At 40.6% G+C, this 24,203-nt stretch overlaps 1 protein-coding gene across 1 annotated transcript; it reads left to right on the forward strand.

The window, feature by feature from the left end:
• Window positions 1-23,468, forward strand: ibtk (inhibitor of Bruton agammaglobulinemia tyrosine kinase). Its single transcript, XM_086310572.1, has 30 exons — window positions 1-181; window positions 771-873; window positions 1,248-1,626; window positions 1,768-1,864; window positions 3,076-3,200; window positions 4,623-4,733; window positions 6,061-6,231; window positions 6,399-6,516; window positions 6,889-7,069; window positions 8,158-8,281; window positions 8,604-8,781; window positions 8,986-9,139; window positions 10,952-11,336; window positions 11,530-11,786; window positions 11,873-11,959; window positions 12,064-12,146; window positions 13,036-13,073; window positions 13,202-13,298; window positions 13,440-13,541; window positions 14,916-15,033; window positions 15,204-15,264; window positions 15,865-15,992; window positions 16,167-16,279; window positions 16,369-16,514; window positions 16,678-16,796; window positions 17,047-17,145; window positions 17,355-17,510; window positions 18,398-18,598; window positions 21,748-21,880; window positions 22,324-23,468. The coding sequence occupies exons 3-30, from the start codon at window positions 1,303-1,305 to the stop codon at window positions 22,447-22,449; spliced, it is 4,032 nt and encodes a 1,343-aa protein (XP_086166698.1). The 5' UTR covers window positions 1-181; window positions 771-873; window positions 1,248-1,302; the 3' UTR covers window positions 22,450-23,468.
• Window positions 23,469-24,203: the final 735 nt, after the last annotated feature.

Here is a 24,203-nt window from a genome sequence, read left to right on the forward strand (position 1 = left end):
CCAATCAGAAGTCTTGACATTGATGCAAGCTCTCTTACCTAACCTGCAGGGGCTCATACCTGTCCAAAATTCGTACCGGCGAAAAAATACATTGCGTTTTCCATTTGTAGTAATGACAAAGTGGATTTACGTCGTTGATGCTACTTTCTCCATGTCCTCTTTTTTCTTTCACTAGCGGAAGGTAAGCAATACCCCGACGTTAGCTTGCTAACGTTAGCTTGCGATGATGTGTCAGCTAAGCGAGCTATCAAAGTAGTATTAGGTAACTGTCTTTAATTAACTATACTGGGCTGATTTTCAAACTTGTCCAAATCCGTGCGTTTATCCCGCTTTGAAATTATCTATGTTGCAGTACCCTGTTAGGCAGGATGAGCTAATATTACTGGGTGAAGTAGCTGCTGTGCACAGCCTGCTTCTGCAGCAAGTTAGATAAGCAATAAAGGAGATACGACTGTTTCTATTAAAGAAATGGGGCCACTAGGCCTTAACATCAAGGGTGTTTTAGCTGACCATTAGCGAGACCAAATGGTGAGTGGACAATAACAGCAGTTAACATTAAGCTAAGCTAAGTTAGCCTGTTACATAATCGTGGTGATTAGTCAACATTAAACCTTGTAAACTCAGCTGACTCGAGCTACTTCAGACTGATTTTAGGGCAGACTTGTTCTGAAGTTTACACTTTTGTATTTGACTATTGCACACGTGATTACATGTAATCAAAATGAGGACGCTGTTTTGTCACTAATGTGTGCTTCAACTTTCTCCTTTAGGTACACTCTACAATTATGGAGTTGTGAAAAAGAGGTGTCAAAATTTGGGGGGGAAGGTGGCCTTTCCCCTCAGGTTTGATGGTTGGGACTGCAGGAGGAGAAGGTCAGAGGGCTGGTGAAGTTGTTGCCTTTTGTACATAATTAGAGGGAAGACTATTTTTGCAGATGTTGTACAATTTCTTTTGTATAAATTCATAAAGAAGTTTTGTATTTATTAAAGTCCTGATGCCATTGTACACTGCGAGCACCCAGCCTTGTGTGCGGTCCTTGGTCGAAATGGTGGACTGAAACGAGTCACGCAGAGCTCTGGAGTCGCTAGGGTGCGGTGGAACCTCAACACAAGCACAATTCTAGCACTCCAATCTACCTCGGCTGTTTTATTTTTGTCCTATTTTTTTCCCGATTGTTTCTGTTGTTTGTTGCCACACATTACATTGTTTTTGAGTGTGTTTGCCATTATTGGTGGTGGGCTGGCAGAAGGTCTTTGCCAAGAGGACAAGGGCTTCACTGTGAAGATTTGTCAGAGGTCAGGATGAATCAGGCACCGCTGGACTGCACCCCCAAATGCCGCTCACAGCAGCATGCAGACCAGGTGGTTGCTGCACTAACAAGCGGCTCTGAGGGGCAGCTCCGGGCTTTCCTGACTTCACACTGCCACAATGCAGCCACTTTGCGGGATGCCCTCGGTCGTACAGCCCTGCACCTGGCAGCCTCACTGGGTAAGAAGGCCCTGCTGGAGTGGCTGCTGGAAATCAAAAGTGCTGACCTGATGCTTAAAGATAAGGAGTCCGGCTGGACCGCTCTGCACCGCAGCGCCTTCTATGGACAGATCCACTGTCTCATATCACTGGTCAAGGTGTGTGTTGATGGAGTGCCATCAAAATTCAAATTATTACCAAGAAGAAACAGTCCAATCAAAGCTTTTAGTACTGTAAAATGACAAACCTTATTCTGAAGAGACTCAAACTTTGACCTACATTTGAATTTTGAATTGCAGCATGGGGGACTTCTCTCCACCCAAGACAAGGAGGGTCTTTCAGTCCTGGACTTGACCATGAAGGACCGCCCATCACATGTCTTGTTTAGAAACACTGGTAAGAAAAGCCGACCCCCTCAGACGCTGCTTTTAATGCTTTGGTTTGGAGATATGTCACTTCGCTTGTTCAAAAAAGAACAAAGCTTGGGCATATACTACGATTCAATATATATGTGATATCTTTGTCTTTTCTGCCTTCCCTTATCATATCACTGGTAATAGGTAAGTGGTTATCGGCTGGATCAGTCAAATGTAGCCCACATTGAAGAGGCTGTGTTGGCAGCATATGACTAACCACAAATAGGGACAGGTCCGATGGCAACCGAGCAGTCTATTTTATGATGATCAGATTGTAATAGTACAAAAATACAACCACCTGCTGAAAGCAACACGGCTGCTGCAGTCAAATAAGCAAAATGCAAGTGTGTGTGATAGGCAAAGTGCTGCAGAGTAGTTCAGTGTTGAAAAGCTCTGTGTAAATGTGTTTAAGTGCACTCTGAGCTTTGCTCAGTGAGACCAGAAAAGCTCACTGTGTCAGGTAACAGACTTATCATTATCATAGCTGTATCACTGGAACACAGGCGATTCAGACATATAATTACAATTGCGTTTTCTGTTAAACAGTCTGTGTTGTGTGACGTGTTTGTGTTATTCTTGCAGCTGAAGCCCCTGCGGTGTTTAAAAGGTCTGAAAACAAAGAATAAATATAAAAATGGTAAATGGGCTGTATTTATATAGCGCTTTACTAGTCCCTAAGGACCCCAAAGCGCTTTACACATTCAGTCATCCACACATTCACACACTGGTGATGGCAAACTACAAAAACAGAATTTAAACCAGTAACCATGTTTAGTGTGCTCGATTTGATTCAAAATCACCAAGTCAAGAGCTAAAATTCTCCACTTTAGTTTCATATTGCTATATTGAGGCTTCAAAAGTCTGCAAAAGTTCCTACCTGCGCATTGTGGACCTCATTGTGTATGTAGTAGGTTTCCAGGCTTTTCTAGGAATAGTTATGTTATTTTCCAGGGAATTGTTTGGTATGCGTTGATCTCCTTTGTGGAACAGAACAGTCGGACTGGCAGGCTGCAAACCTAGGCCGTCTGTCAAGAGCAGGCTAGGTTTGCAGCATATGTGCTGTCTCACTGAACCCCAAATCCAGTTTTGCACTACAGGCCTCTGTAGTTAAATCGAACATTAGGTGGAGACAGTGTTTTGGCTTTTTTTTTTTTTTTCTTTTTTGAAATAGTGTTTCTTTCTTCACCTTAGACCCAACTGAAGTTTACACGTGGGGAAACAATACAAATTTCAGCCTCGGTCATGGCAATCAGGAGAGCCGACAGCACCCTGAGCTTGTCGATGTCTTTGCCAGGACTGGAGTTTACATCAAGCAGGTAGGCTAACAACGCATTGCTGTCTTAACATTTCTCAAGGGAGTGGGAAAGTGTTTTTCTACCTCACACCCTCAAAACCCAACTCATGTGTATCCCTGTAGCACCAGGAATGCTGTAATAGCTCCGTGTTTTGACTGAGTACCAAGATATTACATTAAATTAAAAAAAAAAAAAAAAGAAAAAAGCCAGTGCACATGGGTGTTTCAGATAAGCCACATCACTTGGGTAAAACCAGTAAAACACTCCTATCCCCAGAGCCCTGTATTACACCACCTTCTCCTCAGGGCACATGAAAATTTGCAATGTTTTTTTTTTTTTTTTTCCTCCCCCTTTCAGCTGTCCAGTACTGTTTAGTCCACAGCAGCTGAAATAATGCTTATGCTGGAGAGCTTCAAACTGTACCTGCGATAAATGTATTAAGTTATACATTAAAGCATATTACATACTATAATGGGGCATATTGTAGTGAGTCATGGCCTCATTTCCCGGTTCATCTAGGAGGTGGCTGGATCAGTAATGTTATTTGAGTCTAATACAGCATTGTTTCTGTATCATCAGGCGTGGTCTACCATCTCTTGTACAACCTTCATTTGTGACTTAGTGGAGCTGGTCTGTACATTGTTAACCCCTGCTAGCTAAACTGTGCCAAGCCAGGCTACAATTTCATGCGTTTGTCATGTCTAGGCTCTTAGTGTGATTAATATAGCTCCTGGAACCAGTTCAATTACCCCCAGTGGTCTGTGTACCCAATGGGTGTCGGAATAAGATAAGACTGCGTTTGCTATATTTTCACTTTCTGTTTATCTGTTGACTAATAATTTATCTGTGCCCAATGTTGTGTAATTGCTGTTTACAGCTGAAAGTGTGAGGGTTGTTCTTTTTCTTTTTTTTCCTCTAACCTGCAGGAGTCATTTCATAAAGCTAGTCGAGGACAGGTGGATCTGATTTCATGACCATTTCATGACCCTGTGAGACTCAGTGTAGTCTTTGTCTACCTAGTCCAATCCAGCAGGTGCCAGAGGTTAAATATTAATTCCACAATGACATGTTTTTAATTAAATGAGCTATACTCATGTGTACGCATGTGTGTGGATGTCCACATCAATGCGATACTTCAGGAGACATCCCTGTGCTCTATTGAAGGCTTGAGGGGAGCGATGTATTAGTAATGATGTTTGCTTTTCCACCTGTGCCCTGGCCTTTTATTGCCGTAGTGTTTTACTATCGCTACAAGAAGGGTTGGCCCAGGGACATGGAAAGAGATGCATTGCAGCCTCGTACGTGAGGTCAAAATTATAATGACAAGAGCATTAATCAGCACAACCAAGCACCTTGTAATTTTCCTGTAGTGGGATATGCAGGCTATTAAAACTGAAAGCAACAAGGGGATACCACAATTACGTTTGTTTCTTCTTTTTGCAGGTGGTGCTGTGCAAGTTCCACTCTGTGTTCTTGTCTCAGAAAGGCCAGGTGTTCACCTGCGGGCATGGACAGGGAGGCAGACTTGGCCATGGAGATGAACAGACTTATCTGGTGAGATCTGGTCATCATGTCAAAATATATTTAAAACGAAATGAAGAATTCCTTCCTCTTTAATGAACAAATATATCAATGCATTATCATCATAATCATGTGCTTGTGCATTTTATTGCTTCAGTTACAGAAAATTTAGGTTAAAAAAAAAAGTGGTTTTGAAACTTGATCTGGATTTGATATTCATTTAAATCATAATTCTAGACAAACACAATCTATTTTAATCTATTATAAATGAAGTTCAAAACAGCCAGGTTTTCTTTGTGCTTGCTGGCTTGGGAAAACCTTAAACCTCAGTTGTAGATAACGGGTATCATAACGGTGGTTATCAGCTTTCTCTGGTAAGCCAAGCTTTCTGCTTTGGTCTCCATGTGTGCTCACATACAAAATGATCCCTATGAGTGCCTCCTCCAGTCAGAAATGTTTTTAGATGATGATGATGATTATAAAATAGTGATTAAAAAATATATAAATAATACAAAAATGTCAGTAAAATGTAGCATTTTTAAAAATAAAATTAGATTAATCCTGCAGAATTAAATATTAGTCATGAGATTTAATGCACAAAGCTTAACAAAACTTAACTTCATACATCACATTGTTGTTTGATCTTGTGAGCATCTACAGTCTTGAAAATCCTCTATTTTTACTCTTCAGCCGTAAAAGGCTGATGGGTTATTTTTGTCACTCCACTTCGTCCTCGAGTTCACAATCTTGGGTGTCCACATCACTCTAGTGACGTGATTATTCCCACCAACGTTTTTTTCCTTTCTTTTCTGTAGAAAAGCAGATTTTGTCAGTTGCCAAACTGGAGGGGCGCTCAATATCTCCTTGACTCAAAACACATATTTTAAGGAGATTTTTAAAAGCTGTCAGCACAAAGGTTCACTTACTTTGTTCAGTTGACACTTTTCAGTACATGCTGAAAAATTTGTGTTCAATAAAGCCACAGGAAGTACAATAATTGTGTTCACTAGAGGATTATGGTTGTCTGTGGGACTTGGAGACGGGGATGGTAAGTGAGAGAGGTGCTTGTATCGCATCTGTAACTTAAGATCCCAACTACACAGATATACGGTACAGAAATGTCTTTAAGTCTGTTACGCTAAATGCACAGTCTCATTTGCTTTCTGAGCTTTTAATGGTTTAACCAATGAAATGTAGAGCTGTGGTATCAGCCTTCTGCTGATACGAATTTAACACTTCTTTCGTGTACTTCAGATGGGCTTGGAAACAGTTGTTAAACCCTCTGCTTCTCTCTCTTTATCTTGTTTTATATTTTTGACTATATTTCTTTTGTCTCATTCCTTTTTTTGCTTTTTTCCAGGTTCCTGGAATGGTAGAAGGCCTGATGTCCCATCACTGCTCCCAGGTGGCAGCAGCTAAAGACCACACAGTGGTCCTGACAGAGGAAGGCTATGTTTATACGTTTGGTCTCAACACATTCCACCAGCTGGGCCTAGTTCCTCCTCCCGCCTCTGCATTTGTACCTAAACAGGTAGGAGGTAGCAGTGGGAGCTGCTGATGTTTTGCAGTGAATCAATCAAGCTTTGGCTTACCTTTAATTAATTTGGTCATTATTAGTATATAAAAGGACCTTATGAATTGATGTTATCTGTTTTGTTTTTTGTTTTTTTTATGATGTAATATTTGCTTTTCATAAAGGTTTTCTCCAAGATGCTCAAAGGTAGGACTGTGATTGGAGTTGCAGCAGGAAGGTTCCACACAGTGCTGTGGACCAGGGAGGCTGTCTATACAATGGGACTCAATGGAGGCCAACTGGGTAAGTCCTCATCCTTAAAGTCAGCCAAAATATTACCACAAAATAAAAAAATAAACACTTTTCAGATACATGATATGATTTAACAGTTTAGATCAGTCAGTTTAAGATGAAACACACAGCAAGGGGTCATGTGTGACCATGCCAGAGAACAGAGCCAGTATATTTAGCACAAATTCATGAATAATGATTGTATTGCAAAAGTAGCTTTGCACAATTTCCAGTTTACTTATTGTAGGAGAGACGTTTTATTTTTGTAAAATGCCATTAATAAGATAATAAGGAGATTTAAAAAATAAAATAAAATCATTCCATGTTTTGAAAAAACTCTTTAATAATCACTTCCTTTCTGGTATGTTTTGTCCTCTTTTCCAGGTTACTTGCTGGATCCAAATGGAGAAAAGTGCGTAACAGCCCCCCGGCAGGTGTCAGCTCTGTACCACAAGGATGTAGCCATATCTATGGCAGCAGCTAGTGATGGTGCAACGGTAGTTGTGACCGAGAAGGGGGATGTGTACCTCTTAGCTGACTACCAATGCAAGAAGATGGCTTCAAGGTGAATAAATCAGTAGGATATCGTGCCAACCTTAAAGTTTAGCGCTCTTAAACCTGCAAAAATGTATATTTGGGCCATGTGGGGGCAGCAGAAACAAAGTATGAGCTCAACATTATCATGATCCCCATTTAGATTGGTGTTGTGATCAAATAATTAATCATTTACACATTGAGCAGTAACTTATTCTGAGTCATCTGTCTGGCTATTTGGCAAGCTTGCATCTAGTATTCAGTCTCCTTTAGCTTTGGTTTTGTTCGCCGCTGTTGTTTCCACTGACTCCTGATTGCTAGATGATATACTCAGTTTGGCAGTGGTTTGCTAACTGTGTTTCTGTGCTTATACTCACTGCTAAACAAAAGTTGAAAAAAAAAAAGGGTTAAAATTGGCTGGCTAAAGGGTTAAATTGATCTTCGTAGCAAAGCCAAGCGTAGCTGCAGAATCGGCTGATAATTTTCTGTCGGTTCATCACTATGAGAGACTCAAAGGTTTCACATTGCCATATTATTATTGTGTTAGACTAGACCATAATCCTATACCCGAATCAATAAATAGCTTTTAGATTAAGCTATGTTAAATGGCCCATCTTCTAATTTGATAGAACAATACCATCTGGAATCAAATAACTAATGGACAGTCTTCACTTTGCTCCAACCTTCTCATATTTTTCTACTGAAAATTGCTCATACTCTGGCAAAAAACGCAGCGCTTTTATCTGTCATTATGTTAGAGCCAGATGTGAAGATTTTTTTTACAAGCACAGCAATTTTCTCATTTATTTTGTTTTCGAGCGATTGTTTTATCTATAAATATAAGTCTCTTTCACTGCAGCTCAGAAGTTGCTGCTTGTTTAACGTGTAGTCTTAATGAACTGCATTTCAGGCACTGCTCTGTGTCTGACAAAAAATATTTGAGAACAGCTTTATTAGAAGTTTGATTTTATTGTATTAAATATCATCCCCTAGATTGGAAATAGTTGTCTATTCTGTGAGTTCTGTAGTTTAGTGTCGTACATACAAATGTATGTATTTGTAAATACATTCCTGCTCTTCTTTCTTTTCCGATTATTGATTTTGATGGGTCTCTTACAGGCAGCTCAACATCAGGAAGGTCCTGGTCAGTGGGGGGAGTCTGGACCATCGAGTAGCTCCACAGATCTTGAACGAGGGAGGAGCGGAAAAGGTGGTCATTCTGGCGTTGGATACAGCTGGGAGGGTAAGTGCACTGTTATGCAGCGCTGTGCTTTTTGTTCTACTTTAGAGGTGCTTTAAAAACCACAAGACAAGCACCATTTAGTTCCTGTATCTTCAACAGAAGAGGGATGTACAACAGTAAAGCTGTAGTTCACTTGTGCTTCACTTATTAAATTCTGGTACATGGAAAGAAATACATCCTGTTATTTTTATCATCACTTTACTTTTCCTATTCTTATCTAACCTATGCTACACGGTTACACAATCCAAAATCTGCCTTACCTGTGTGACAGCCTATAGATAAAAATGGTGAGTAAGACTAGTTTTTCTCTTGTCTCTGTCAGGTGTTTTGCTGGCGTTCCACTGGCAGCTCGGTGAGACAGTGCCGGTGGGCGTACGCGCGTCAGGTCTTCATGGCGGACATCGCTCTCAGCAAGAACAGCATGATGTTTGTGACTCAGGATGGAGAGGGCTTCAGTGGTGTGTGGGCTGGAGAATATAAGAAGTACGGGGAAAAGAAAGGTGAGGAATTTAGGGGGGAGAAAGGTGTGTTAAGTTGGCAATTGATTTATTTATTTTTCCTCCACACTTTTTTTTTATCCGTGCTGGGATTAGACTTTGTTATATTGTGGCCTATCTATAAAATACATTTCAATGAAAGTTAAGAGGAGTGCCTTGAAATGGATTATTACAGTATGTGGTAAATGTTTTCCTTCTGTGTTACAGAGGGCAGTGTGGAGGTGTGTGGCCACTCGGATGTTGGGACACTGTATGAACGAATCCGCCTGGAGAAACTCCCCTATGTCCACAGAGCTGTCAGCATTACCATGGACTCAAAGGGCCGGAATTTTGGAGTTCTCCAGGCTGACCCAAAAACCAGGTACACATACCCTCAAGTGAAGAAAAGGCACTACAATAAGGGACGGACACTTTAGTAGAGCTGTAGATAGAGACTTTGCTCATCCCACGCTGGGAAAATACAGTTGTTACAGGAGTACAAGGTCAGGAAGAAAAAGTGAATTAGAGATGGATTAGAAAAAATAAATGTCGTGTACAAAAAAACCAAAATATTATATAAAGGTACACAAACCTAAAAAATTGCCTAATCCAGCAGCCCACACATGCAATAGTTTATACATCTCTGTTAGGTAACCCACTGTAGGTGAAATGGCCATGAAAAAGTTTTTTGTGTGTGCCAGTGAGCACAGACTACTTCCCAGTATGAAGGCAACAATGCAGCACCAGAAGGTACACTGTCCAGAATGATTGTAAGGTAGTTTTATCTTAAACATTTTGGATAAAATTCAATTATTATTGCCTAGAGAGCCACTTTTGGATCGGTTATCCACTTAAAGCTTGAGAAAGAAAGCAGCTTAAACACAGCCTCTGCGAACAAGGCGTAGATAATGAAATGACTAACACCTAAGGAACAACTGACATGAAGAAGTAAAGTCTTAAAATCTTAGTTCTTTATGTCTATGAAGTATGATATCTAAACTTAAGTAAAAAGAAGAGGTTTAATATTCTGATCTTTACTAATAATAATCACTAGTGTAATAAGTTCTTCCATCCGCAATAAAAACATGGTTATAACTATCCACTAGGGGTGTGTTTTTATAATCGATTTATCGATTAAAATCGATTCTGGCTTGGATAACGTGAAATCGATTCATTAAAATCCTGAATCGATTTCTTTAATATAAATTTATATAAATATAAATTTATTTTGCCCGAAATGCCAGAATCTCAGGTTAAACCTCACAAAATTTCAACAACCACCCTCATTTCTGCTGTTCAATACTGAACAAATTTAAACTTTTTAAAATTATGCAAAATGCAAAACGCTTAGCCGTGTCTCTAATAAAACCGCTGTAACGTCAGAGGTAATGTTCATATGTTGATTAATGATTTTCTTTTGTTTTTGATGTACTGCAGAATATTTTTATAAAATCCAGGCCAGGAAAATCACCTTCATGTTTTTCTGTGTTTTATCTTCAGCTACTTTGACACAAAGGCATCTGCTGTGATGCTCACACCTTTGATAAAGTCTTGCGAGTGTCAGCTTCCTTTTTATAGATACAAAAATATGTAAATCTACTGATCTGAATTATAATATTTCTGACTGTCAAAATTTCCCAGATTCAAATTGAATTGAATCTAATCGAATTAAATCGAATCGTGGATCAAATCGATTCGGGACCTAGTGAATCAGAAGCGAATCGATTCTAGAAATGAGTGACGATACCCAGCCCTACTATCCACACTTCGGTAAAATCTTAAATGTTAAATACTTAAAAAGAGGTACTTTAAAGTCCCCCCCCCCCCCCCTTCATACTTAAAAAGGTCACTAAATGATGTGTTTTGGATTCACACTGCAGCTGCTTAGGCATGAATCAGGAGAGTGGACTGTTTCTCTGAGCAGCTCGTGCCTTATTTTTTATTTTTAGATCTCCTCTCTGCTCATTACATTCATTGCTTTATTAGGAGTCAGCTGAGAAGATTCTTGTCTCTTTAAGGGCTAAGCTACTTGCTATCATTCTTCTCTTGTTATTCAAAAGCTATGTTATATCATTTCTGATTAAACTGGATTTGAAAGATTAAATCCAGTTGGGTTTTTGTGTGTGTGTGTTTGTAATGAATGAGTTTTTATCATTTAAACCTCAATCATGTTCCCTGTGTATATGTACTCCAGCCTGTACGAGGTTCCCAGCATTTCTCCGTCATCCTTCTCCCAGCACTTCGGGAGCCTTCTGGATGAGGCGGACGAAATGGACAGCATCCACGATGTGACGCTTCAGGCTGGTGATCGCACTTTTCCGGCTCACAAGTACATTCTGTCCATGAGGTCCGAGTTCTTCCGGAAGCAGTTCATGTCTGAGCACTGTGGGGTCGATGAGGAGCTCGATAAGGAAGTGAGGAAGAGCGAAGATGCCGTGGGGTGCGATTTGCTCATTCTGGAAAAAATCCCACCGGACATGATGGAATACGCTCTTCACTTCATCTACACAGACTCTTGTGAGCTGCTGGTACACGGGGCGAGGCCGAGAGTGTCGGGGGTCATTACAGTCCCAAACCAGGTGAGGGGGAAAAAAAAAGGAAAATCATATGTGCTTGATTATGCTGTACTGTAATGTAGCTTTTTCTTTATGCTACATTGATTTTTAACTCCACAATAATTTCATTTTCATTGACCTGGGAGGTCTGTTAGCTCTGACTCGGCTGTGTTGATTCATGAAGACTGTCTTCTGCTGTATCCATTGCCTTGGCCAGGATTCAGAGGAGGGCAGGCTTATCAGTAGCCTGCAGGACTTGGGTCTGAGTGGTCGTTCAGCCCTCGAGGTGTACCGTTCCCTTCCACCTGCAGCCAAAGGCAACAGTGACAAGGCCAAGGGCAAAGGCTCCAAGCCTGGCAAAAAGGGGAAAGGAAGCAAAGGTGACAAGGCCGGAGCCAACGAGGGAGGTGCCAACCCAGTGAAAACCTTACAGGGTGTTGCAAAAAAACTCGGCCTGGGCAGCCTGTCGGCACGGTGAGAAGCCGAGCGCACTTTAAGCTCAAGGGCAATACAGATTTCGTGTCCTTTGTTTTCATCCATTTTTTTTTATTTCTGCACAGACTGGATGGTGTCAAATACGAAAATGGAAAAATTAATGTTACAAACAAGAAAACAGGCAACAAACCAAAATTCTACCAGAAGAAATGGTACGTATGTGTGTCTATAATCAGCTTTAGTTACTGAATAAACTGCAAACTTGTCAGACACAACTTAACTGTTTGTATATTTTGTTCTTTCTATGTCTGTGCAGCTCTTATCTTTGTGATGTCACTCTGAAATCTGAAGATGGGAAAGAGTTTTCTTGTCATAAAAGTGTCCTCTGTGCCAGACTAGGTAAGATGAATCAGGTAGCATTCAAATCAATAAAAACTGTAACTTCAGTTTGTTTTGCACAGCTGTGTATGGCATAATATATCATTTGCACCATTTAATTCTAAAAGGGCTAACCGCTTAAGAAAGCAACTCATTACCTTTTGTAGCACAACTGGTTTTCCTTCCTTTTGCCTGTAAGAGAGCATGCAAAGGTAGTCTGTAGGTTCAAATACTGTTACTGAAAAGATGAGTTTTTATCATGCATGTCATCTAGATACACATGCTACCCCCTCCTGGATCCAGAATGACTTTTTCAGTAATCCCGTACACCATATTCTCCTTAGCTGAGGTAACAAAGAGACGTGTAAAAAATGAACCTCACAAAATACAATACCTGTAAAGTGAACCAGATGTTTTAAAATGGGTTTGTTTTTAAGATAAAAACCCAGTTGAATGTAAATGCAGAGTTTCTGTTCAAGCAGTAGGATTGTAATTAACAGTATTTCTTAGAAGACTGTGGGGTTGGCTGCAGTTTTGCAGCCAACCGTTCTGACATTCCTAGGGTACTTAATATTGGTCCATGTTCTGTCCCAACACCAGCTGTCTATATAAATAAATCCCCCAACCCAAAATTCTGCAAATGCAATCGAGGCAGTTCCACATCCAGTTCTTCCTTAATTATTGTAGGCCTTTTTGGAGACAATATTCTCCAGAAGTACACGTGAGAAAACCTAGTAACATGTTTTCGATAGTCATCCAGTTTGACCAAAATTGAAACCTGTATTTTATGTAAATGTTCGCTTCACGTGAGTAGCCAAATTTTAGTGTTGATTAGAAACACTTTTTTTTTTCTTTCTTTTTTTTTGGAAAAATGTACTTCAATTGTTCTCTTGTTTCTGTCCTTCTGCAGAGTACTTCAACAGTATGCTCGGTAACCCCTGGATTGAGGTATGCCAAGTCCCCCATCCTTCTGTTGTGATATATATAATTATTATTATTTTTTTAAACCAGTCACAGCTCTAAAGTCATACAGTTTCGTACTGGTACTCTGATAATATTGTCTTGCAACCCTTCAGGCCACGTCTTGTTCTGCACTCGAGATGCCCACTAGCTCAGAGATCCTGCAGGTCATTCTTGAGTACATTTACACAGATGAGTCACCCACGATTAAAGGTAACCTAACAAGTTTGGGGTTTTTTTCCTAATGAAAACACATTTTGAATTGTTTTTTATGGTCATGTGCTCTCCAAATTTAGATGACTGTGGGGGAAAACCCCACACTGATCATACTGTTCTCTCACTTTTCCCTGCCAGAGTCTCTGAATGTAGAGTTTGTCTGCAACGTGTTGGTTGTCGCTGACCAGCTCCTCATCACACGGCTAAAGGAGATGTGCGAGGTCGTCATCACGGAGAACCGTACGTTCTCTTACTCCAGTTTGTGACATAACTTCTTGCACTTGCACTTTTCTTTTTCTTTTAGTAGCCCCCTTCATTTGAGAGTATCTAATTCTCTCTTCTTTTTTTTTTATTATATTTTTATTGAAGAAAAAAAAAAAGGACTTGTTACAATAAAGTGCATTGACATTATTTAGTCAAAAAAAAGAGAAAAGGAAAAAAAAAAAACCTTTTTCTTAGTCCTTTTGTTTTACATTCTGATAGCAAAAAAATAAAATTAACTCATTGGCTTGACAATGTGTTACATAATGCAGCATGTTTAACTTATTTACAAAAACTACATTAGGTACATATTATGAAGTTGAGGGTCAACCTACCATTTATTCCATATTTTGTAGAATTTGTCTTTCCGAATTTTTAAAAAGAATGTCAGTTTTTCCATTTTAAATATTTCGAAAACCACATTAAACCAGTCCTCAAGTGTTGGCGGAGTTGGATTTAACCACTTTCTGGTTAGTGATTTTTTTTTTTTTTTTTTGCTGGCCGCTAATAGCGCTTGTAAGAGTTTTGTGTCCCCTCCCCGGACCGAGTCAACAACCAAGCCCAAGTACAAATTTACAAAATTGATGTCAAATTTTATCTTAAAAACCTCACACAAAGTTTTATGGATTCCCAGCCAGTAATTTTTTAAGTTAGGGCAGTCCCAAAAGATATGATAATGATGTGCCTCTTCTGATCCACATCTTCTCCAGCATTCTGCTGTCCCATTTTTATATTTAGTTTGATGAGGGGTTTTGAAAAATCTAATAATGTTCTTCCAACAGTGGTCTCTCCAAGATAAAGAACTTGTTGAGTACCAATGAAAATTACAAATCCTCTCCCAGTTCTCGTTTGTTATACCCATCCCCGATTCCAATTCCCATTTAATCTTAACATTTTGAGTAGTATCCTTCCTTGCTTGAAGGAGCACATCATATAGTTTGGAGATTGCCTTTCTCAGAGAACTATCATATGCTAATTTAACTATCTTAAAAATTTCTGACTCAACCATATTTGGGTTTGGGATATTGCAGTGTTTATTAAAGTAATCCCTCATTTGAAGAAACCTGAAGAAATCTACTTGTCTTAAGCCATTTCTTATTTGTAAAGACTGGAAACTCTGTAGTGTCCCTTTATGTGTGAAGGAATGGAATGTTGTTAGTCCACTCTCTATCCAGGACTGAAATCTAATCTAGAGTATCTAATTCTCAGCATTAGCCTTGGGGCATCTGTTTAAAGTTAAGTTCACATTGTCCTCGTGTCATCTTGATTCTGAATAATTTTATACATAGAACTCATGAAAACAATAAGCACACACAGCTGCATCGTTTCAAACCGCTGCTTTTCTGCCCTCAGTGACTCTGAAGAACGCTGCAGAGCTCCTGGAGTTTGCCATCATGTACAATGCAGAACAGTTAAAACTGTCCTGCCTCCAGTTCATTGTGCTCAACATGGCCGCTCTGCTGGAATCAAAGTGAGAACTTAAAGCCAGTGTAGCATTTTGGATTCAAAGTGGTGTGTTCAAGATCATGAATATGTTTAGTAGAACGTGTGCATGTAAATATGGATCCATAGAGCAGAGCAAACAGGAGAAGTGTTTTCTAATCAATATGTTTTTGTTTTGTGTTACTTTGGTGTCCTCAGAGCTCTGGATATTCTCAGTGATGAAGTGCTGGTGGAGCTTTCTGCAGCCTACAGGAAGATGGTGAGTCCCCTTCCACCCTTAAAAACACCCCAGTCTGTGTCAGAATTTCTTTTTAAAGATGCTCATTGTTTAACTTGATTTCTTTTTTTTCTTTTCCCCCCCAGTGAAATAAAATAATTCTTTAAAGTGAACAGCAGGGGGCAGCTCTTGTAGTTGTAGAAAGACATGCAGTTGTATAAAAGCCTATAGGGGAGCAACCCTTGGCTTCAGTTTCCTGATGACTTTATGGGCTCAGTTGCTAGGTTAAAGTTACACTGAACACAACATAAAGTTCACTTTGTACATTATTATCAACAGGTGGGGCTTCACCTAGTCTGAAGTGATGTCGCTACATCTGCCTTTTACTTCCAGTCTTTTGTCACAGAAATCATCCTGTTGTTCTGACTTTCACTGATAAATCTTAAAATTATCTACACAATGTAGAGATTGAGCTGTAGAGAGTTTCTCCTGCCTCTGCAGACTGAAAACATGTTTGTCGATTGATTCATTGATTAACTGTAGGTGATGTAATGTTTTCTAAGACAGCCATACTTAGATTTATTTGTCTATTGCATAGAGTTTTTCATAAGTTTTTCTTTCTTTTTCTCCATTTGATTTCAGATCCCAGCAATGCAGAAGCGTGTTATCACACCATATCCTGGTGCACCAGACCTCAGTATGTATGAGGATGAGGATTTGGACTCCACATTCAGCCCTAAACCAGAAGCAGATTTGGATCACTCTTGCAGGTACAGTCAAATATGGTATTAACTTGGTACACAGTATCACTATGTTAATTTCTAACGGTTTATAGCTAAAAGGCAGGGAATTATCTGTGATACCTTTAAAGACGTCTATTAAATGTCTTCAGTGTGTCAGCCTAACAATAATCTGCTAATAATTTCACACATTGTCTTTTTCAGGGAAATCCTGTTAAAAAAAGCTAAAATGAAGGCTAAGAAGAAACCAAGGAGGCGCTCTGATAGCTCAGGGGGCTATACTCTCTCTGATATCATCCAAAGCCCTCCTGCTGCTGGTATGTGGCTGTCAGCTTCTTTGTGAAGTTGGATCTTGTTGTTATTGAATTTATGACGTTACCTAACACATGCTTCTTTTTTTGCTCAGTGGTCTCCCCATGCCTGGTGAAGTCAGGTAAGGTGAACTCGACTGAGTCTCTGCAGGAGCTCCTCACATCAGACTCTGAAGGCAGCTACATGGGGGTCGGCAGTCCCAGAGACATGCAGTCACCTGTTTTCCATGAGAGAGCTGAGGTTAATTTTACATCTTTAATATGTTGCACATTGCGTGTAGTTAGAAGTGTGAAATAATTAGATGAATTGCTAGATTAAAATCAAGACTGCAAAGATGGTCGAGTTAACACTGTTAAGTTAGAGTTGAAGTGTTTGTGAGTTTTATTTTTTTTTTTATCTGCAGGATGAGAAAACCTTTAGCCAGAGGCTGAAGACCCCACCCAGCACCCCAACATCTATTAAGAACTGCCTCCCAACTCCCCCCAACTCTGCTCCGCAAACCATCCCAAAGGTCCTTCCCTGGTAGGGTAACTTTGATGGTCTGAAATTTATCAACATTTTTGTTGTCTTATTAATTTGTTTTTCCCACATCTCCTCGGCTGAGAAATGCAGGTTTAAGATTGAACAAAGGCTATCTTGAGAGGATGTCATTTTATCCTTATATCCACCCACTTTATGTTGAGGGGGTGGTTAACAGAAAGGAAGCATTTTCAGCCCTGATAAATGAATAACCACTGAAATCTTAGTTTGACTCTGTTTTTTCAATTTGCAGTCCTGCTCGTGCACCTCCAGTCTTGGATCTGAGAACCATCATGGACATGGAAGCCAACTCTCTGCAGACTCTTGGAGCAACTCCTAAAAGCCCTGGAAGGTGGGCGGGTGGTCTACAGTGTTTAACTGAGAAATCTTCAATGAAAAAATGATTTATACCACTTATTCCAGTCAATAGAAGGGAGTGATGGGTTTAATTAATGACTAATATCTGTACATTACACATGTATCTTTCAGTTCTTAATCCACTGTCTGGAAATGAGAACTGTTGCTTACTTGAGCTCTGCTTATTTTCCCACCTGTCCACAGTGTCAGCACCAGCATTAAGCACTCCCCTCTTTCCACTAAACTGTCCCAGAAACAGAGGAAGATGCTGGCCATGGCTAACAAGGAGGCCAGTGCGGAGTCCACAGCATCCAAACCAACCCCCACAGCCACTCCATCCAAAAGCAGTGGAAAGGCCTGGTGAGTGAGCCCAAATACGAATACCGCTACTGTCATGGAATACCTTTGTGTTCCTGATATATTTCAGGAAATCTCAAAAGAGACAAAATGCATTTTGTGCAGTGAGCCCACACATTCCTACTCTGGATGGGACAAGTATTTGTGAAATTGTGTAGCATGTAGAAAATATCAAGAGTGGAAATCTCCCTTCTCCTCTTAGCTAAAATGCTACTGTTAATCCCTTCCACAGAAAGTGTGTGTGTGTGTGTGTGTGTGTGTGTGTGTGTGTGTGTGTGTCAAAGCAGGTTTACAGCTAATACAAGTACAAACAGCTACAAAAGCTTTATATTTCCTATTTGTAAAGTAGATCTGCTTTATTAAGAAAAATATTTGTTTACATTGTACAACAGATAAAAGTTGGCTTAGTGAAAATGCATCATTGTGATTGTTTGCCTGCTTGTTGATGGTTTGACAGCAGAAGGCTTATGTTGCATCCAGTGTTTAGTTAAAAGGCTTGGAGAATACTTGTGGTGGATATTTGTTGCTGTGCTTGGATTAGGTAACACTAACTATACTAGCAATATGATCAATTTGCATTCTGTTTCTGAAACAGGTTATAAGATGTGCCACAGTCATCTGCCTTGTGATCTACCCTACACTATGATTTTAGTATTTATTTATTTGTTTTTACCCTCAAAGTTGGGCATGCTTACAGTATAGGTCCCCTTTGAGCTTGGGCATTTGAAACCTGAATCTGTGGTTAAATTACTCAAAAAGGGACAAGATGAAGAAAGTTGTGAGCCACTATGTAATGTCTTAAACGCACCAGCAGCTACAGAAAGGGTAGCCACCTTTTGCTTTTAATTGTGAACTTCTTCTTCCCTTCTATGATTTCTTTCCACCTGCAGGGTAACTGCTGTCCAGTCCCCACCCTCCTCGTGTTCATTTCGGGCTCTGCTGGAGGAGGAAGAGAACCATTTGATCCGAGCAGGGCAAACCGGAACGCAAAGGGGCCAGAGCACCCTGGGATCCCCCATCGTTGCTGCACCTGCTGCCAGAAGGGTCACATTCAAGTGTGCTGAAGGCAGCGAGTCAGAGAGACCCGCGGGGTAAGCAGAAGTCAAAGTGTAGCGTACAGGAGTAAGGGTTTCTTCCTTACACACTGGAGGTAGAGCCAAAATAGCCTCTCTTTTTAAGGAGATAGAAATAGTCCTGAATTGAGACTCGAATCTGTGCCAAATATTTTGAGATGGCCAAAGAGTACCTCATCTGTTACATAAAACATATTATAGGTTGCTGCTGCAGTAAGATTGAGTGTTTCTGACTTGTGCTGCTGATTTCCACTTGGAGGCACTATTGAGGTTTCATCATGTATCAGCTGTTGTGTTTTTTTTTTTTTCCAGCAGTCTGCAGCCCTGTAGATAACCAATTGTCTTAGCAGTAATCTCCCATTATTTTTACTTCTAATTTCTGCAGCCTGAACATCAAACTTGGCCCCCAAAACAGGAAGACAGTATATACGTAACACAAGCAGGCACTGTTTCGCAGCTAAGACATATAAAAGAGGAAGTGATAGTGATTGTTTAGACTTATTGTTCAGGAAACGCAAAAATAAAAGCTGTGATTGTAACTAACCATAACGCTAACTAGTGCCAGGGCACTGATAAGATGTGCTGTAGTTGGATAGGCTGACAGCCTGAGAAACGCATTAAGCTCTTTGTTGTGTGAGGTGAACGGCTCTGAATGACCCAGTGCTGCTGGGTTGACCTGCCCTTGACTGAGTCACCCTGACCTTTACAATGTTCCTCAACAGCTGGATAAACACAGCATGCACAGAAGATATTCCTAGCTGTAGTAAGTGGCGTGCTCTTCTTTCTGACGTTGGGTAGCTCGGAAGCAATGAAATCCTCTATGTTTGGCCACCTTTGCAGCTTTTAATTCCTTTCAGGTCCGCAAAGTCAAGTTAATCTTGTCTATCTGTATGTAAGCACATCTCTTATCTGATTTCATCCTCCTCTGCTGTATGTTTGGCCATGCTTCATGCTGTTAAGAGCAGACTGCTAGATATTAAACAGCTGTGAAAGTAAGTCAAGTGAAATCAGTGATGTTAATCAGAATTGATAAGGGCAGCCCTTGTGTCACAGCAGATCACACAGAAACGGGAGCAGGTTTCAGGTTCGCCCGGGTATTTGGATGAGCAGACACGGACGAGTTCAAGGCTCAGGAAGCAGCCGTGCACGCTCTTGTGTCTGCCTTCTGGGACACAGTTTCCACATCCCAAATCAGATTTAATAGAGATGCCTTTATAATCTGCGCTGTGATTGAATGTCAGACATTTTTTCCTCTGCTTATGTCTTGTGGAAATATTTCCAGCGTTGTCTCTCGTCCAGATGAACGATCAGACAAACGGAGGCCCCTCTTTCCATACGACATTAGCGTGCGCCATAATGGAGTGTTTTTGGCAGGATTTGTAACAACCCGCTATATAAACGACCTACAAACTAAAAAAAATCACTTAAAGCACACACAAATCAGTCTAAAGGTAGCTCATTTGTATGAGTCAGGTCATATTTTACCCACTGTGTTGAATAGATGTATTCTTTAACAAACATTATATATTTATACCCTCTTCTCTAAGTTGTTGTACAAGTATTTTAGGAGGATTTAGAAATGTGAATATATATATACATGGTGTTTCAAGGGAAAAACACCATCTATAAGCAGCAGGAAAGGGGTTTAAGTCGGCTTTCAGTCAACCTTTGTGCACACTTTGAATCCTCTGACAGCTTTTTTTTTTCCTGCTGTTGCAGTAACTCGCCTCATGTTTACAAATGATAACAGATGTGACTTTTCTTATACTGTTGGAGCAAGGTCTGCATTTTATTTTTAGGCTAATCCATTTGGACACTGATGTGTGAGCCGTCACGTTTTGGAGTCTGTTTTTCTACAATTTTTAGAGTCAACAAGGATGCTGAATATAAAAGTCTAAACAATGTGTTTGCGAACGCAAATCCCAAAAAATGTTGCTGTGTATGTCCTCGGTGTGTAAATGGATATAGCTTGTGACTGTTCTTACCTTCATTCCTCTGACAAGGGAAGATTAACAGACTGAACAGTGTGCTGCATGCTATCAGAAACCCCACTGAGCTGCTGAATGTAATGAAACATGTAGCTATTAACTTGGTCTATCAGAATAGCTTTGGGGGGGACTGAATGAGTGGGAGAGTGCAGTGAGAACTGCAAACTCTGACACAGCTTTACTCTATAAATGCATTACACAAGGCAGCATTAGAATATGCTGGTATTTTTAAACTTCAGCAGTAAGTCAGACTCCAGTGGTTTGTGCCCCTCGTCATCAGTTCTGCTCATATCTTTATGAACAGAATTTCTAGTTTCAGCCAAGAGGTGAAACTAGAAATTTGAAATTGAATTTGCAAAAAGTTTTTTGCGGATGATGTGGTCTGCAGTAATGAAGACGCTTTACCAAGTCTGTTTTGGTAAAGTGAGGGCCAAACATCAGAGCCAAGTTATCATCTCACTGGTGAGTCTACATTCTTACCCTCACCTATGGCCTCGAGGTGTGGGTAGTGATAGAACTGGATTGCAGATACAAGTGAAGGAACAAACAAGTTCCTCCGAGTGGTTTCTAGGCTGTCCCTCAGAGATGAGGAGCTCAGTCATTTTGGTGTGGCTCAGAGTAGAGCAGACACTCCTCTACATTAAAATGAACCAGCTGAGGTGGTTGAGGGATATAACTCCTGAATCCCTTTTAGATCAGGTGTTTCAGGCACATCCTACTTAGAGAGGACTCTGGGGCAGACCCAGGAAACCCCAGAGAGATTATGTCTATTGTCTGGCTGGCTTGGGAATGTCGCTATGTCCTCTGTCTCTTCCCATCCATCCCTGTGTCCCTGACCCAGACCCAAATAAATACCATGATATTTGACACAGCACACCTAGGAAGAGTGCTGTGTCAAATGCAGCAGAGATCAGAAAGGGTTGTAGCTTGACTTTTTATTGTAGCATGTGCAGCAATCATGTTAAAGTCTTCAGCAAAGCATTTTAACTTCAGTACTGTTGTGCAGTAGCGGCAGAGGCTTGTTAAAGCCGGGTGGACAGGTGGCCATTCACACACCGGAGCTTGTCAGTAGTGGTTGACTCAACCTTTGTCCACTGACTCAGACTCTTGTTGCAGCACTGGATACCAACGTGTGTGTGTGCGTGTGTGCGTGTGTGTGTGAACCATCTATCCCCTCAGGCCGTGGGTGCTGGGTGCAGTGGGCAGCCCTCCCCTCTCCTCCCTGGTGACCTTTGCTTCCATCGTGGAGGAAGAGAAGCAGCAGGAAGCCGCGCTGATCCGCAGCCGAGAGAAGCCGCTGGCGCTCATCCAGGTAACACATTGTGTCTGTGTGTCACAAGCACGCACACACACCCTTGGCATCACTGATTGGATAGCTTCTGTGCACAGCGTCGGTATGGAAAACATGGCAGTGGTCCATCAGAAGATGCTTCTTGTGTCTCCTGTCTTGCCTTATCTGACTGACTTTTACCTAATCAGCATTGCACTCTGTACAGTGCTGGTTAGAAATGAGGTGTCTCCAGGTTTGTCTCTTTGACAGCACACTCTTCTCCTCTCCAGCTGGTTGCCAGACTTCTGTCAGAGCCTTCACAAAAACACTTTTTCCCTGTGAGGTTTTCTGGTTGCTATTAAGTAAAACACTTATTACCATTAAGCTTTCAGCGTCAGCATTTTGTTCTTTTCCCTCTCAATTGAAGTTTGTTTTTTGTTGTTGTTTTTTTTCAGTTTTTTCCTTGTTATTTTCTGTCTTTATAGATTGAAGAGCGGGCCATCCAGGATCTTCTGTTCCACTATAAAGCCCATGACAACCCAGATGAGCTGATAGTGGTGGAGAGGTCTTCCAGAGGTCCCATAGCAGTCCCGACCTGGAACAAACACTGATGTTTAACGCCAGTGACGTTCACCACAACCGCTACATACCATCAATGTGAGAACATCTCATCCCATAGTCACTCTATACTTCAGGCAGTTTCCTCAAGATCCATCAGTCCATACTAAGACGTACTTGGGACTCATCATCCTAGTTTAAGAGGAGTGTGATGCGAAGCTCGCTTCTCTCTGCAGTTTTAGGTTTAATTTGTTTTATTGCTGCTCAGCATTTTGTTTGTGTGTGAAAGAATGAGTGTTTTTCCCACAATTGAATACAGTACTGGGACTGGGATGAGTTGTGCATGTTTTTTTTTCTTTTGATGTACTCTTTACTCAGCAAAAACAATGGCATAAAAACTAAACAACTCTTACAAATGAATATTATTAGTGATGTGAAGTTGAAGTTGTCAAAGAAGTGAAAATGTGAGACGTTCCAGGCCACACAGAATGTGTCCAGGCTACATCACAGGGGCTCTCTGGAGCTTAAGAGAAGTTAAAGAGTGCCAAACATCATCTGTGGTAGAGCATCAGGAGCAAGTCGTATGTGAGCTGTTTAGCAAGGCAGTACATATTTTTTTTCTTTTATGGACCCCCCTGCTTTATATCAACATTGTGTGCTTCAGTTGATCTGCAGTGACATGGTAATTTTGCAGTAAACAGTAACCTTTACTTTAAATTCAAACACGCTCACATTTGTCATAGAATAAAAAGCGTTATTTGATGCAGTTACAGCGAATGCTTAAGCCAGACTATACTCAGTAGGGTTGATTGTGTTTAACTGCTCAGTAATGTGTTCTAGAAATGCTCCTGTGCCTTTCTATTACATGATAAACAAAGTAAAGCAGCTAAAAATAATTTTTTTTCTCCTTATGGTTTTACTCTCCAGCTCTTTTCCTGGAGCCAGTGTAAGCTTGGTAGGTAATGTTCTCATTTTCAGATGCCATTTTTGCCAGTGCGTTTGTATGTTTGAGGCCTAAAGATGTGATGGGAAAATGGCATGCAATAATAAAACATCTCACCTGTGCAATGAACCTGGCTCCTCTCTGTGTTTCATAGATTTGAGTGGACAGAATAGAATTTTAGAATTTCTAAATAAAGTCTTATCAGAGAGACTCAGTCATTCGCTGGATAATGTGGATCTCAAAGTATCTAATAAAAAATAACATTTAAGCTCTCCATCTCTCTGCACGTCATCTGCCCTGCATGAGCAAATGACCATTATTAAGTCTCAACCTGTGATTAACTGTGATGACCCCGATCTGAGCAGAGAGCACGGTGATTGAGGGATTTTATTGGCTGTAATTACAGGTAGAGCATCACATTGGAAGTCAGGAAGAGACAGCTCACGGGGAAAATGTTAATTACAGATTAAGATCTATTAGCTGGTGCAGAGATGACACATGAATCAATGCCTCGGAGGGAGAAAACTTCCTTTTTGACATCACACCAACGTAGCCTGGAAACTAATGAGAGATTTTTTTTTTTCTTTTCAAAAGGACTGCTCATGCTGTGCATTTGTGTGCTGAATAAAAATTAAGTGGTTTAGCGTGTAGTGTAGTGCCACACGACGTCTCCTAAATATGACTGTAGAACACAAGCTCAGATAAAGTATTAAGGAGTATTAACCAATAAGCTATAACTTTAAAACCTAATAATATGTAGAGCCCCCTCAGGGCATGGATACAGGACAGGAAGCAGATCTTGTGGGTTGTGTGGGTTGGCTTCTGAAGGATCTCGGTTTTCTTAGGAAATAGAGACCACTTATC

The sequence above is a fragment of the Aulonocara sp. 'chitande type north' Nkhata Bay genome, linkage group LG11 (genome assembly GCF_057382095.1).
Source record: "Aulonocara sp. 'chitande type north' Nkhata Bay isolate Kocher_YH1m ecotype deep benthic linkage group LG11, A_spYH_male_GT1.1, whole genome shotgun sequence".
NCBI classification, from domain to species: Eukaryota; Metazoa; Chordata; class Actinopteri; order Cichliformes; family Cichlidae; genus Aulonocara; species Aulonocara sp. 'chitande type north' Nkhata Bay.